Source organism: Nerophis lumbriciformis, linkage group LG30, assembly GCF_033978685.3.
Source record: "Nerophis lumbriciformis linkage group LG30, RoL_Nlum_v2.1, whole genome shotgun sequence".
In the NCBI taxonomy this organism is placed as follows: Eukaryota; Metazoa; Chordata; class Actinopteri; order Syngnathiformes; family Syngnathidae; genus Nerophis; species Nerophis lumbriciformis.
In genome coordinates this window covers 27,090,456-27,106,632 of record NC_084577.2, presented here as the reverse complement: position 1 = coordinate 27,106,632, position 16,177 = coordinate 27,090,456, and the positions used below count along the sequence as shown (strand labels likewise).

The following is a 16,177-nucleotide window of genomic DNA, read 5'->3' as shown; positions in this document are numbered from 1 at the left end:
ACTTTGTTTTAGCCTGCTAAAACAGCCAAGGACGGACTTCGAGGACCTCAACGAATATCACGCAGACGAAGGCGAAATCACAAGGCCCCCAGCACATTCCGTCACGTATTCTGCGTACTGGAGCCGCTTTGCATGGTATGTGTGACCACTCCCTTTAGAGGCAGCCTCAGTGATGTTAACTAGGGAACTCCTGAATAAATAGAGGAGCGCGGGAGCTGTACCTACGAGCGCAGGGTGAGACTGTAACTGAGCGTGCAGCTCCATGTGTTCTCCTCATGAGCTGAATTGAACTCTGACTCTGCCTAATTCCTTACTTCTTGTCTCGTTTAATAGATAGGTCTGTGTTTGAACCTGACATTAATGGTGCCTTCCCAGATGCGGAAGTTACCCGTGCCTTGGGCACTAATACCCCCCCATACCATCACATATGCTGGCTTTTCAACTTTGCACCGAGAACAATCCGGATGGTTCTATTCGACGTCTAAACGACGTCCACAGTTTCCGAAAACAATTTGAAATGTGGACTCGTCAGACCACAGAAGACTTTTCCACTTTGCATCAGTCCATCTTAGATGAGCTCGGGCCCAGCGAAGCCGGCAGCGTTTCTGGGTGTTGTTGATAAATGGCTTTGGCTTTGCATAGTAGAGTTTTAACTTGCACTTACAGATGTAGCGACCAACTGTCGTTACTGTCAGTGGTTTTCTGAAGTGTTCCTGAGCCCATGTGGTGATATCCTTTACACGCCGATGTCGCTTTTTGATGATTTTGATTCATTATGCTTGGAGATTCCCACATATAAAAGCGGGGCTGTACAAAGTGCAGCCTGTGTAACATTGTAGTAATAAAATAATCAACAATTAAACAATACAATGAAGTGTGTTGATACTAATAACTAGTAACACAGATTTGTCTTGAAATATATATATTTTTTAGCCTTTTAAGAAAAAAAGACATGCATCATAGCCAATGAAGTCAACTATACAATGCCACACCACCACATACGATAAAATGAGGGTTTCTACCTGTAAAAATGAGGCGAGCTGAAAGAGCGAGTCTACGTTTCCTTCTGTGATAAGAACGTGGCCAGAGTAGGCGAAGTCCAAGAAGGAGCCCAGCACCGCTGGACTCTGGTCACATAGTGTCACTGAACCATCATCCCGCTCTCGCATGTCCGCCTCAAACATGGCCCTAAAAAAATTAAAACACTACATTTATTTTCTCACCCCTTATTCGGTGTTTACTCTCCTTATGGTCATAGGTGAGCTGGAGCCTATCCCAGCTGGCTTTATGAATACAACAATCATATGATATTAGCTATAAGTGTAAAAATTCCACAAAAATTCTCAGGGATTCAAAAGGGCCCCACTCATACGTCTCTAGATCAATTTCACGATAGCTACTGGTAGAAATGGTTGACAAATGTAAACACATAAATAAAACGTGATTGGGAAGTGAATTCTTTTGTGCGTCCCTGGCAGCCCGCGCAGTCACGACCCTCCAGCGGCCCCCAGGTAAACTGGGTTTGAGACCCCCGCAGTGGACCCTGGTCAGTGTTAGGACTAACACGTTACAAAGTAACGCGTTACTGTAACGCCGTTAGTTTCGGCGGTAACTAGTAATCTAACGCGTTATTTTTTTTTATTCAGTAATTTAGTTACCGTTACTACATGATGCGTTACCGCGTTATTTTACGTTACTTTTGATGTAGTATCGGCTAGAAACAGAAGCGCTGCGGTGTCGTTCTTCTGAATCTTCCTCTGTCACAAGCCGGAGAGAAGAAAAGAGGCGCGGTCTATGTGTGTGTGTGTGTGGGTGTGGGGAGGCGGTTTGATATATGAAACAAAAAAAAAAAGTTGTCGGCACGTTAAGTCCACACACAGCGTGGTCATGGCGAGCGGAGTAACGGAGGAGCTTGAACGCCCCGCCCCCGCCATTGAATCGGTGGTTTATAAGTGCAGATTCGGTTGTGCAAAACGAGGGTTTTAAACACATGCTGAACGTGCTTGAACCACGTTACGACATCCCGTCGCGCACCCACTTCAGCAATAAGATTGTGCCAGATCTTTATGAGCAGGAGAAGAAAAAAGTTGTGGATGAACTATCCCGAGCATCATCTGTTGCGCTCATGACAGACGGGTGGACGTCCAGCGGAACTATAAGCGCTCACTTCATCACAGCAGACTGGGAGATGAGAAGACACGCCCCCTCTACGAGAGTCACCTTGCGCAGGTGCTGACACAAGCAGTGGAGGAATGGAAGATAAAGATATCCCAGTCACACGTGATAATGCCAAAAATCAAATAATTACAGAGAATGAGGCAGGACTGGGACCACAGATAGGTGCTTTGCACATGTAGTGAATTTGGCATCACAGAAGGGAATCTCAGTCAATAGGATGGAGCGCCTCTTTGGGAGGATCAGGAAGGTTTCTTACTTCCACCCAAGCACAACAGCTGCTCATGTGCTTAAGACAAAGCAAGAAATGCTAAAGCTGCCTGCTCATACATGATGTCCCAACGAGGTGGAACTCCACTTATGGTATGTTGGAGCAGCAGGCAGCTATATACTCTGCATTGACCCACAACACCCTGAAGACAAATGTCACCCTGTCTGATGATGATGTGAGAGTGGCAGATGAGGTCCTCCAGGTGCTTAAACCCCTCAAAAGTGTTCCATCTCTACTGAGCACTGAAACTTCACCATCTGTGTCAATGATCCTGCCACTGAAAACAAGGATTGTACAATCCATGGCTCCAAGTGTGGACGACAGCAGCATCACTCCAGATGTCAGGCTTTATTTCACTACCTATGTTTCAAGGAAGATGATGTTTCTTCTTATGTTGCACTTAAACTTGTTTTTTATTAATGGTCATTGGTCCAAGTTTAAAGAAAGGAGGAATGCCTTTTTATGTTGCACTGTTTTTCATTAATTATGTTAAAAGGAAAATAAAAATGCATGTCAAGTTGATCAACAGATTGTATTATTCTCCAGTGCAATAACAGTACTGAAATGAAGTCAAAAAGGGCATTAATGGGAGCTTTAAAAAAAAAAGAAGAAAAAAATAAGTAAATAAATAAATAAATGATAAATGGGTTGTACTTGTATAGCGCTTTTCTACCTTCAAGGTACTCAAAGCGCTTTGACACTACTTCCACATTTACCCATTCACACACACATTCACACACTGATGGAGGGAGCTGCCATGCAAGGCGCTAACCAGCACCCATCAGGAGCAAGGGTGAAGTGTCTTGCTCAGGACACAACGGACATGACGAGGTTGGTACTAGGTGGGGATTGAACCAGAGACCCTCGGGTCGCGCTCGGCCACTCTTCCACTGCGCCACGCCGTCCCTAAGTAACTAAATAGTTACTTTTCACAGTAACGCATTACTTTTTGGTGTAAGTAACTGAGTTAGTAACTGAGTTACTTTTGAAATAAAGTAACTAGTAACTGTAACTAGTTACTGGTTTTCAGTAACTAACCCAACACTGACCCTGGTGACAGATACGTACCGGAAGAAATCACTGCATGCATAAAGAACACAGCGATGGCAGGGGAAAGTGTGCTCTTGGACTTTTATGGTGAAGTCAAACAGAAGTCCTCGCTCTCGGAAGGATCTGAGCACACCCAGCAACTGGCGTCCGTAGGAGTCGGACACCTGCAGCAGTGTTTGTCGCCCCGGGACGTCTCTGCATGACTCTTTTGCATCCGCCATCTTGTTTTCAGAATATAACAGAAAAAAAAAACATTGTCTTTAAAGCAGCGTTTCTCAAAGTGTGGGGCGCGCCCCACTGGTGGGGAATAGAGACATGACAGGTGGGGCGCGAGGAACGGGAGGAAATTTCACTTTAAATTTTTTTTTTAAATTATTATATTCTTAGATAATTTTTTTTACTATGCTTTCATTTTCTATACACACTGTAAATCACTTTGTGATTCTGTCTGTGAAATCCGCTATATAAATAAATGGAAATTACCGGTACTTATTTTTACTGTAGGCTTTATATTTCTCGGTAGGAGCGAAAGTTTGACAGACATAGCAACAGTAACTAATGGGGGCGGGGCTAAGCGGAACAAACTTTCGCGCGGATGGGTAGCAGGCTAATGTGTGGACCACAATTACACAAATATATACATTTGTGACTCGCACCTCAAAGGTCGTCGACCCAGAGCCAGCGCCTGCAGAGAAACAAAAATGTGACGGGCACACACTGTGTCATTCACCGGAAAGCACTCGCGTCAAGGCAGCTCAGCCCCGAACTCAATGAGGTTTTAACATGTTGTGAGCGCGGTAAATTTGATCAAAACACGACCACTGAAAGCGCGTCTGTTCTCTGCACTGTGTGAGGAAATGGGAGCTGATCATACAGCCGTGCTGTTTCACAGTGAAGCAAGGTGGCTCTCCTGGGGGAAAGTGCTGTCACTTGCCAAATGCATAGCTCCTCCTTTTTTTTTTGCAAAGATTGCAAAGTGGCACTTTTATTGTATTTATTATTGAACTTGATGCAAGTTATTTGATTTATTATTGAACTTGATGCAAGTTATAACACTTTTTTTGATTTATTATTGAACTTGATGCAAGTTATAACACTTTTGTTTTATTTATTATTGAACTTGATGCAAGTTATAACACTTTTGTTTTATTTATTATTGAACTTGATGCAAGTTATAACACTTTTTTTGATTTATTATTGAACTTGATGCAAGTTATAACACTTTTGTTTTATTTATTATTGAACTTGATGCAAGTTATAACACTTTTTTTGATTTATTATTGAACTTGATGCAAGTTATTTGATTTATTATTGAACTTGATGCAAGTTATAACACTTTTTTTGATTTATTATTGAACTTGATGCAAGTTATAACACTTTTGTTTTATTTATTATTGAACTTGATGCAAGTTATAACACTTTTGTTTTATTTATTATTGAACTTGATGCAAGTTATAACACTTTTTTTTTTTTTATTATTGAACTTGATGCAAGTTATAACACTTTTGTTTTATTCATTATTGAACTTGATGCAAGTTATAACACTTTTTTTGATTTATTATTGAACTTGATGCAAGTTATTTGATTTATTATTGAACTTGATGCAAGTTATAACACTTTTATTTGATTTATTATTGAACTTGATGCAAGTTATAACCCTTTTTTTTATTATTGAACTTGATGCAAGTTATAACACTTTTGTTTTATTTATTATTGAACTTGATGCAAGTTATAACACTTTTTTTGATTTATTATTGAACTTGATGCAAGTTATTTGATTTATTATTGAACTTGATGCAAGTTATAACACTTTTTTTGATTTATTATTGAACGTGATGCAAGTTATAACACTTTTTGATTTATTATTGAACTTGATGCAAGTTATAACACTTTTTTGATTTATTATTGAACTTGATGCAAGTTATAACACTTTTTTGATTTATTATTGAACTTGATGCAAGTTATAACACTTTTATTTGATTTATTATTGAACTTGATGCAAGTTATAACACTTTTTTTGATTTATTATTGAACGTGATGCAAGTTATAACACTTTTTTTGATTTATTATTGAACTTGATGCAAGTTATAACAGTTTTTTTTATTTATTTTTGAACGTGATGCAAGTTATAACACTTTTTTTGATTTATTATTGAACTTGATGCAAGTTATAACACTTTTGTTTTATTTATTATTGAACTTGATGGAAGTTACTTTATTTATTATTGAACTTGATGCAAGTTATACCACAGCTGCACAGTTATTTTATTTATTATTGAACTTAATGTTATTTTATGTTATTGAGTTCGAATGTATACAATTTGATGTTCAATAAATTTGAAAATGTTAAAGCTTGGCATTAGCGCTCTGTTGGGGCGATGGGGGCAGGTGGGGCTTGAAAACTCCCCCTTGTCCAAAGTGGGGGATGACAAAAAAAGTTTGAGAACCACTGCTTTAAAGCAATACACATAAAAAGTAGTAAAACAAGTCAACTTATTATAGTTATGACATACTGTCAGGTATGTCAATTAGTGATGGGTCCGGCAACACCGAAGCATCGGCGCATGCGTCGAGCTCATAGAGCGAAACCCTGTGTCGGTGCGCGTACCGCTATTAGAAAGTCACGTGACCGATCATGAGCTGTTTTGGTCACGTGACCGATACGCGAACTGTGTCGCACTGACGCCTCCTCTGTGCCCTGTAAATAAGAGAAATCGTCTAAAATTGAATACGTTGGAAAAACTGTTTTTTTTTAATAAAAATGTGTACAAAAAAAAAAAAAAAAATCATTTCCAGGTCCACAAGCATCCTCATTCACAACACGTTCTCTTAGATTTCCATGTTATGATACATGTTCACATTATTTATTGACTGTATCTAAAAAAGACAAAAAATATATTTTTATTTAAATGAAGTTATCAAATAATCCTAAATGAAATACAATGACTTGGTTTATATTATTGTATATACTAGGTCAGTGGTTCTCAACTTTTTTTCAGCAATGTACCCCCTGTGATTTTTTTTTAAATTCAAGTACCCCCTAATCAGAGCAAAGAATTTTTGGTTGAAAAAAAAAGACAAAGAAGTAAAATACAGCACTATGTCATCAGTTTCTGATTTATTAAATTGTATAACAGTGCAAAATATTGCTCATGTGTAGTGGTCTTTCTTGAACTATTTGGAAAAAAAGATATACAAATAACTAAAAACTTGTTGAAAAATAAACAAGTGATTCAATTATAAATAAAGATTTATACACATAGAAGTAATCATCAACTTACAGTGACCTCTTTGGGGATTGTATTAGAGATCCATCTGGATTCATGAACTTAATTCTAAACATTTCTTCACACAAAAAAAAAATCTTTAACATCAATATTTATGGAACATGTCCACAAAAAATCTAGCTGTCAACACTGAATATTGCATTGTTGCATTTCTTTTCACAGTTCTTTTTGACAGACATTTTAGTGACAAACCTGAGCTTGTGCTTCACGGAGTTTATGAACTTACATTCATATTTTGTTGAAGTATTATTCAATAAATATATTTATAAAGGATTTTTGAATTTTTGCTATTTTTAGAATATTTAAAAAAAATCTCACGTACCCCTTGGCATACCTTCAAGTACCCCCAGGGGTACGCGTACCCCCATTTGAGAACCACTGTACTAGGTCATAAAATCAGTGTCAGTTGAGTCGGTCCATAGGTTGCCTGTAGGGATTTTTAATGTCCAGCAGATGTCAGTATTTAGTGACACAGTATCGACACAGTATCAATACAGTTTTGCAATGTGTCGAAACGCTTCATGACGCCTCATCAACCCATCACTAGTAGATAGGTTATAGCTGCATCGCTCGCGGCTGGTCATATATTTAACGTTAATCCGTGATTTCACCGAGCGTTTCACTGACGGTGAGCAGCCTGACGCTGCTTCATTAACACCGCCGCTGTTTGACTCGTGGCCCGGGGCAGACGCTCGTAGTAACAGTCACGTGTTACAATACCGACGAGCTAACGTGTCCAGGTTATAACCATGTTGTCAATAAACACGCATGGACTGAAGCTACATTGTCCACTGTCCACTGCAGCATGTGAATGCAATGAAAATAATAAAATCTGAGCCAACCAGCTGTTAAAATGTTGTCCAGGTTAATGTTTTGGCCATTAAAGACCGTTCATTTCAAGATTTCAACTGTGATCGGGCTTTAAACAGGTGGCTGACCTGTTCAGATGAGTGTAACTGCTACTGGTCAAATAATGTGAAATAGCATTTAATTTTACATGCATGCAATGCCATTTAAATGCAATTATAGATAATAATAATAATAATAATAATAATAAATACTGTGTAGTGTTGTAAATAGTCAACGGGAAGGATTCTATTAAAATATAAGCCATGAGCACTACACAGCCAGAAAAAAACCTAGGCAGGACAAGTACAAATATTGGGGCAAGTAGATTTGAGAAGTCAGGCAAGTAGAAAAAAACCTTAACGTTGAACCCTGCATGTGTTGAGCTGCTGCCGCTTAAGGTTAGACGGCACTGTACATAGAGCGGTTCTGCTCGTTAGTAATAAATTCTAATGTTGGATGTTCACTCCTTCACACAGATGAGTATAGAAAAATATTTTCAACGGCCGAAAAGGGCTCGACTTGGAGAGGAGGTAGGCCTACAGTCCGGACCACAGGTGCGACCTGTTCAGCAGCAGCAGCAGGAGGAGGAGGTTGACTGACTGTGGCAGGACACCTCTGCCTCTGTTACACTTCATGTTGCTGGTAAATAATATGGTTGTAGTAGTAGGCTAAAGTTAAATTATTTAGTATTCACTAATTAAAGGGGCAGAGCTTTAAGAGACATTTTAGCTTTTATATTTTATAAGATATATTTTTTGTAAGAACCACAATTAATAAATATATTTCAGTGAATCACTAATTGTTCAAATCTGTATATAAATATGTACATAAAATGTTGTAATTATATTCCAACTCTGCGTTCTTCTTGGTCATCGCCGCTGCCGCCCCCCAGCCAACCCCCCCCTCCCCCCGCCCACCCGCCGACCACACCACCACAAATAGATGTCTGTCCTTTGGGAAACACTGACAACATAATATACATTTTAAAATATGAAGAATATATGGTAAGAAAAACGTCAGTGTAAAGTTTGTGGTACATTTAAACCTGGAAATATTGCATTAGTTGTGCAGTAATATAGTAAGAGTTAGTGATGGGTCCGGCAACACCGATGCATCGGCGCATGCGTCGAGCTCATAGAGCGAAACCCTGTGTCGGTGCGCGTACCGCTTTTAGAAAGTCACGTGACCGATCATGAGCTGTTTTGGTCACGTGACCGATACGCGAACTGTGTCGCACTGACGCCTCCTCTGTGCCCTGTGAGCGGCTCTTTTCTACAGCCGGAGAAATAATAACTAAGAAGAGAAATCGTCTAAAATGTAATACGTCGGAAAAACTTTTTTTTTTTTTTTTTTTATAAAAATGTGTAAAAAAATAAAATTAAAACAATTCCCAGTCCACAATCATCCACAACACGTTCTCTTAGATTTCCATGTTATGATACATGTTCACATTATTTATTGACTGTATCTAAAAAAGATAAAAATATATTTTTATTTAAATGAAGATATGAAATAATCCTAAATGAAATACAATGACTTGGTTTATATTATTATTGTATATACTAGGGCAGGGGTCACCAACGCGGTGCCCGCGGTCACCAGGTAGCCCGTAAGGACCAGATCAGTCGCCCGCTGGCCTGTTCTAAAAATAGCTCAAAGAGCAGCACTTACCAGTGAGCTGCCTCTATTTTTTAAATTGTATTTATTTACCAGCAAGCTGGTCTCGCTTTGCTCGACATTTTTAATTTTAAAAGAGACAAAACTCAAATAGAATTTGAAAATCCGAGAAAATATTTTAAAGACTTGTTCTTCACTTGGAATAAGCGGTAGAAAATGGATGGATGGATGAGTCTTCACTTGTTTAAATAAATTCATTTATTTTTTTACTTTGCTTCTTATTACTTTTAGGAATACAATTTTAGAGAAAAAATACAACCTTAAAAATGATTTTAGGATTTTTAAACAAATATACCTTTTTACCTTTTAAATTTCTTCCTCTTCTTTCCTGACAATTTAAATCAATGTTCAAGTAATTTTTTTATTATTTTTTTTATTGTAAAGAATAATAAATATTTTAGCTTCTGTTTTTTCGACGAAGAATATTTGTGAAATATTTCTTCAAACTTACTATGATTAAAATTCAAAAAAATTATTCTGGCAAATCTAGAAAATCTGTAGAATCAAATTTAAATCTAATTTCAAAGTATTTTGAATTTCTTTTAAAATTTTTGTTCTGGAAAATCTAGAAGAAATACTGATTTGTCTTTGTTAGAAATATAGCTTGGTCCAATTTGTTAAATATTCTGACAAAGTGCAGATTGGATTTTAACCAATTTAAAACATGTCATCAAAATTCTAAAATGTATCTTAATCAGGAAAAATTACTAATGATGCTCCATAAATTCTTTTTTAAATTTTTTTCAAAAAGATTCAAATTAGCTAGTTTTTCTCTTCTTTTTGTCGGTTGAATTTTGAATTTTAAAGAGTCGAAATTGAAGATAGAGATGCGCGGATAGGCAATTATTTCATCCGCAACCGCATCAGAAAGTCGTCAACCATCCGCAATCCACCCGATCTAACATTTGATCAGAACCGCATCCGCCCGCACCCGCCCGTTGTTATATATCTAATATAGACGATGCAAGGCATTAGTGAGGTTATAAAGCTTTTGCCTGTTAAAGAAAGGAGACTGATCCAATGCAGCACAGACATTCGCGTGCCACGCTGTCACGACCCAGACGCACACCAGTGCGCAATCATATGGGAGCCGCGCTGAGCGCACCTCCAAGCGCGTCTCGCTGCCGGCGACGACCGGGTATATGGGCCCGACGCTCCAGCGCCATCCATTTTCAGGGCTAGTTGATTCGGCAGGTGGGTTGTTACACACTCCTTAGCGGGTTCCAACTTCCATGGCCACCGTCCTAGCTGCTGTCTATATCAACCAGGGTGAGCCCCACCCCTTTCGTGAGCGCACTGCGCGCGGAGTGACCCCTGTTACGAGCCCCCGGCCACGGGGGTGGCGGGCAGGTATAAGCTGCTTACCTGCTGCGCGTGACGCCGGCCGCGGCGAAGGCGGACGAGGCGGGGTATCGGTGCGGTGGGCGCGGTGGTGACCCTGGACGTGCGTCGGGCCCTTCTCGCGGATCGCCTCAGCTACGGCTCCCGGTGGGGCCCTCTCGGGGGAAGGGGCCTCGGTCCCGGACCCCGGCGAGGCGTCCCTTCTCCGCTCCGTAAAAGTGTCCATCTCTTCTTTTTTTTTTCTTCTGTTGTGGCATATGCTGCAGGTGCCTGCTCGTTTTTCGTATGTGGGTAACAACATTTAACTATGTATATATATTTCCCAATTGGTTTAACTGCCACCCGCCTGAATCTATTTAAAATCTAATTTTTTTTAATTTCAATCACCCGACCCGACTCGACCCGCGGATAAAATCTAATTTTTTTAAATTTCATCCGCCCGATCCGCGGATAATCCGCGGACTCCGCGGTTGTGCCCGCAAACCGTGCATCTCTACACTATGTTTCAAAATTTTATTTTAATTTTTTTCGTGTTTTCTCCTCTTTTAAACCGTTCAATTAAGTGGTTTTTTTTTATCATTTATTCTCTACAAAAAACCTTCCGTAAAAGGAAAAAAAAAATGTACGACGGAATGACAGACAGAAATACCCATTTTTTTATATATATACATTTATTTATTTAGCTATTCTTGTTTAACTCACACTTACGTGTAACTTACAAATGACAATATATTTATTTATTTAAGTGTGTATCAAACTGGTAGCCCTTCGCATTAATCAGTACCCAAGAAGTAGTTTTTGGTTTCAAAAAGGTTGGTGACCCCTGTACTAGGGCATAAAATCAGTGTCAGTTGAGTCGGTCCATAGGTTGCCTGTAGGGATTTTTAATGTCCAGCAGATGTCAGTATTTAGTGACACAGTATCGACACAGTATCGACACAGTATCAATACAGTTTTGCAATGTGTCGAAATGCTTCATGACGCCTCATCAACCCATCACTATTGCCCAGAAAGGCACCTTATAAATAAAATGTATTATTATTATTATTATCTGAAAGACAACATAATATACATTTTAAAATATGAAGAATATATGGTAAGAAAAACGTCAGTGTAAAGTTTGTGGTACATTTAAACCTGGAAATATTGCATTAGTTGTGCAGTAATATAGTAAGAGTGTCTCTTTTTCTGTCACTGGCCGAGGCTCTAGTAATAATATAATAACTAATTGGACTCATGTTGTCGTATAAATGATATTATAATGGTATTAGTGTAATGTGGCATCTTGTACTTACAGTGAGAGGACTCTGGACGGTTCTTCCTCCTTCTTCCCGGAAGCGAGAAATCCCGCGAGGACATTTTCAAATCCTCGCGGGATTTCACGCTTCCGGAATGCCTGGGAATCCGTCAAATTATACTTTTCAGTAATCCAATTTTTTACCATTTGAAGTACAATTTTGTGTAAACATAATATTAACAGCGAGTTAATTGAGGTCAGAATAAATTATCGGGACATATTCAGACATACGAGGCTTTTTTTGTTGCCGCAATGACTTATGGGAGATGTAGTTGTTTTAACCGGAAGTATTGACATAAACTTAAAAACTTTAGCTGAGAAGCAGTTGGAATAATATTTCGAGAGAAGTATTGAAATAATGTTTATTAAAACACTTAATATGCATATATGTCGTATTATTTTAGGATTCAGGTTCGTTTTTGTCGTTTTAATCGGACGGTACTCACTTGATACGGCATTTTATGCTCAAACTCGACACTCGGTTTTTTTTTGGAGTATTTAATATCTTTATTTTTTTTAACAATTTTGTGACACCCAGATCTACAGTCTCAAGAGAAACGAACGTGCACAAATGTTTTTTCTTCCCTGCAAATAATAATAGAAGAAAAAAAAAATCAGACTTGAGCAAAGCAAAGAGCAGGAAACAAGTGGTTCTTTCTTTCTCGTCTTTTTTAAGCCTCACCACTTTTTACTTCCTTCCTTCATTTGGTAAAAAAAAAAACACTTCTTCCGTTTAAAAAAACAATTTTTTTCCGTATATATCAATCTCACTCTCACTTGTTTTAATGCTACACGCCATCTGCTTGACCATCGTGTGAATTAAGCCGCAAAGTTGGGGCGGGGCTAAGAGGGGAGGAGTATATTTACAGCTAGAATTCACCAAGTCAAGTATTTCATATATATATATATATATATATATATATATATATATATATATATATATATAAGAAATACTTGACTTTCAGTGAATTCTAGCTATATATATATTTTTTTTATTATATATATATATATATATATATATATATATATATATATAAATAAAATAAATACTTGAATTTCATTTATTTACACATATACACACACATAACACTCATCTACTCATTGTTGAGTTAAGGGTTGAATTGTCCATCCTTGTTCTATTCTCTGTCACTATTTTTCTAACCATGCTGAACACCCTTTCGCAGGTACCCAGAAATGTTTCGAGTACCACCAAAAAAACTGAATCTCTGAAGACAGTATAAAAATCTGTGTTAAAGGTGTACAAATACTGTTTGTATAATAAGCATGTTATTTTTTACAAAGGAGGGTTAAGAGTTCAGTACTAAAAAAAAAAGAAAAGAATGTGGCTTAAGTACAGTTTTTTAATCGAGCTGCTGCATTTTTTGGTTGGGTTGTTTATTTATTTTGAGTAACTTCTATACATTTCTAAAAGGGGAGGAATGTAATAGTGATCTATGTTTGTCTGTTGCCATCTCCTGGTGAATGTTGGCTATAGCGTACTGGGGTTACTTTTTGGTTGGCCAACGATTTACGTGGTGTTGCGCACCTGACGTCACTCAGGTCCGCATGGAGCTGGAGGGGGCGTGGCTTCCAGCTCCGCCTGAATTTCGGGAGATTTTCGGGAGAAAATTTGTCCCGGGAGGTTTTCGGGAGAGGCGCTGAATTTCGGGAGTCTCCCGGAAAATCCGGGAGGGTTGGCAAGTATGATTTAGGCTCGCTCGAATACTGACACAGAATAACTACACGTACTCGGTGGTAATATAATAGCAATGTTTACTTTATTTTACCACACATGCTATGTTTTTATGCTATTTATTCATTTTTATTGAACAAACAACAATTAATAAACACACCAAAAAGGTCACTTTCAATGCTGGCTGAAAATAAAAATAGTACAGTAGAGACATTGCAAAAAAAAAAAAAAAAAAGACACTAACAACATAACAAACTGGTTTTCTAAAAATATCCAATAAAGATAATTCGATCTTTCCTATCATTTGACATTGTACAAGTTTTAACTAATAATGAAGTCATGAAATCAAGTATTTTTCTGTATGAAACATTTTCGTAGCAACAGAATAATACCTCTAATCATTTCTAAGTTGCTATCTTTTACAAATATGCCAACTTCTATAATAACAAATAATTATACATTAACATAAAAAAGTAATAGTTATCAACCACAAAGTGTTTTTGTTTTTTTCCTCAAAAAACAAGAATGCCTTCAAGTAGAGGACGGAAGTTGTTCTTTTAGCGCATGCGCAAACGGATCGGGCAGGGACAATTAAATCTGTCCTTTTCCGCCACGTAGCCAAGATAGCGACTCTTGAGGTCGGTTGGCTATAAACATATAATTATATATAATATAATTATATACGTATAATTATGGGCATAACCAAATATGCAACTATGGTTGCTTCGGCCTGCTTCATTCAACATCCATCCATTTGAGGCGTGTTGAGTACAACATCCGGGTACTGGCTGCACTCAAAATACTTACCGGCAAAGTGTCGGAAAAGTGTGACTGTTTGTCCGCCACTAGATGTCGCTGTTGCATCGTGAAGTTCAACGTATGATTGCATTGACGCACCCGGCTTTTGCAAAATCATAAATAACTTTTTTTTTAAAATAGCTGTAGGCACAAAAACATACAACGAGCTAAAAGTTTTAATGAAATTAAACAATGGATGTCCACTAACTTTTTGCAACTCAACGCCAAGAAAACGGAACTGCTGATTATCTGGTTTTTTTCTGGACTGTATATGCCACACAAAAAAAATACACCAATGGTAAATCATAATTATGACATAAAAAGTCAAAATTATGAGATGAAAAAAAGTATTTTTATGTCATAATTATGACATAAAAAGTCGAAATTATGAGATAAGTAAGTTGAAATTATTAGATAAAAAGTCATAATAATGAAATAAAAAGTAATAATTATATTCATAGTGCACTTGGAAGTCATAATTATGAGATACAAAGTCATAATTATAAGTCATTATTATGACTTTTATCTCATAATTATGACGTTTTCTTTCAGTATTTTGTATGACTTAGAGTTGTGACTTTTTATCTCATAATTATGACTTTTATCTGATAATTTTGACTTTTTATCTCATAATTATGACTTGTATCTCATTATTTCGACTTTATATCTCATGATTCTGACTTTTTATTTTATAATTTGGACTCATAATTTGGACTTTTTATCTCATAACTATGACTTACCATTGGGGAATTTTTTTAGTGTCGAAAACAGGCTTACATAGATTTAGTCCTGTTGGAACTTGAAATCTCCATCTCCATAGAGCAGGTCAGCAGCAGGAAGCATGAAGTGCTCTAAAACTTGCTGGTAGACGGCTGCGTTGACCCTGGATCTCAGGAAACAGAGTGGACCGACACCAGCAGATGACATGGCACCCCAAACCATCACCCAACCATGCAAATTTTGCATTTCCTTTGGAAATCGAGGTCCCAGAGTCTGGAGGAAGACAGGAGAGGCACAGGATCCACGTTGCCTGAAGTCTAGTGTAAAGTTTCCACCATCAGTGATGGTTTGGGGTGCCATGTCATCTGCTGGTGTCGGTCCACTCTGTTCCCTGAGATCCAGGGTCAACGCAGCCGTCTACCAGCAAGTTTTAGAGCACTTCATGCTTCCTGCTGCTGACCTGCTCTATGGAGATGGAGATTTCAAGTTCCAACAGGACTTGGCGCCTGCACACAGCGCAAAATCTACCCGTGCCTGGTTTACGGACCATGGTATTTCTGTTCTAAATTGGCCCGCCAACTCCCCTGACCTTAGCCCCATAGAAAATCTGTGGGGTATTGTGAAAAGGAAGATGCAGAATGCCAGACCCAAAAACGCAGAAGAGTTGAAGGCCACTATCAGAGCAACCTGGGCTCTCATAACACCTGAGCAGTGCCAGAAACTCATCGACTCCATGCCACGCCGCATTAACGCAGTAATTGAGGCAAAAGGAGCTCCAACCAAGTATTGAGTATTGTACATGCTCATATTTTTCATTTTCATACTTTTCAGTTGGCCAACATTTCTAAAAATCCCTTTTTTGTATTAGCCTTAAGTAATATTCTAATTTTGTGACACACGGAATTTTGGATTTTCATTTGTTGCCACTTCAAATCATCAAAATTAAATGAAATAAACATTTGAATGCATCAGTCTGTGTGCAATGAATAAATATAATGTACAAGTTACACCTTTTGAATG

General features: G+C 38.1%; 1 protein-coding gene across 3 annotated transcripts in view; it reads right to left on the bottom strand.

The window, feature by feature from the left end:
• The window catches only part of kbtbd3 (kelch repeat and BTB (POZ) domain containing 3), a 49,392-nt gene that overhangs the window by 26,560 nt on the left and 6,655 nt on the right, over window positions 1-16,177 (bottom strand). For 2 of the 3 annotated variants that reach the window (XM_061925849.1, XM_061925851.1), the window contains exons 2-3: window positions 3,515-3,717; window positions 1,023-1,188 (exon numbers count right to left, since the gene is read on the bottom strand). In XM_061925849.1, coding sequence (XP_061781833.1) covers window positions 1,023-1,188; window positions 3,515-3,717 — 369 coding nt within the window. Of the gene's footprint in view, window positions 1-1,022; window positions 1,189-3,514; window positions 3,718-11,944; window positions 11,973-16,177 lie in introns of those variants that run through there. The other variant, XM_061925850.1, reaches the window with a different exon arrangement.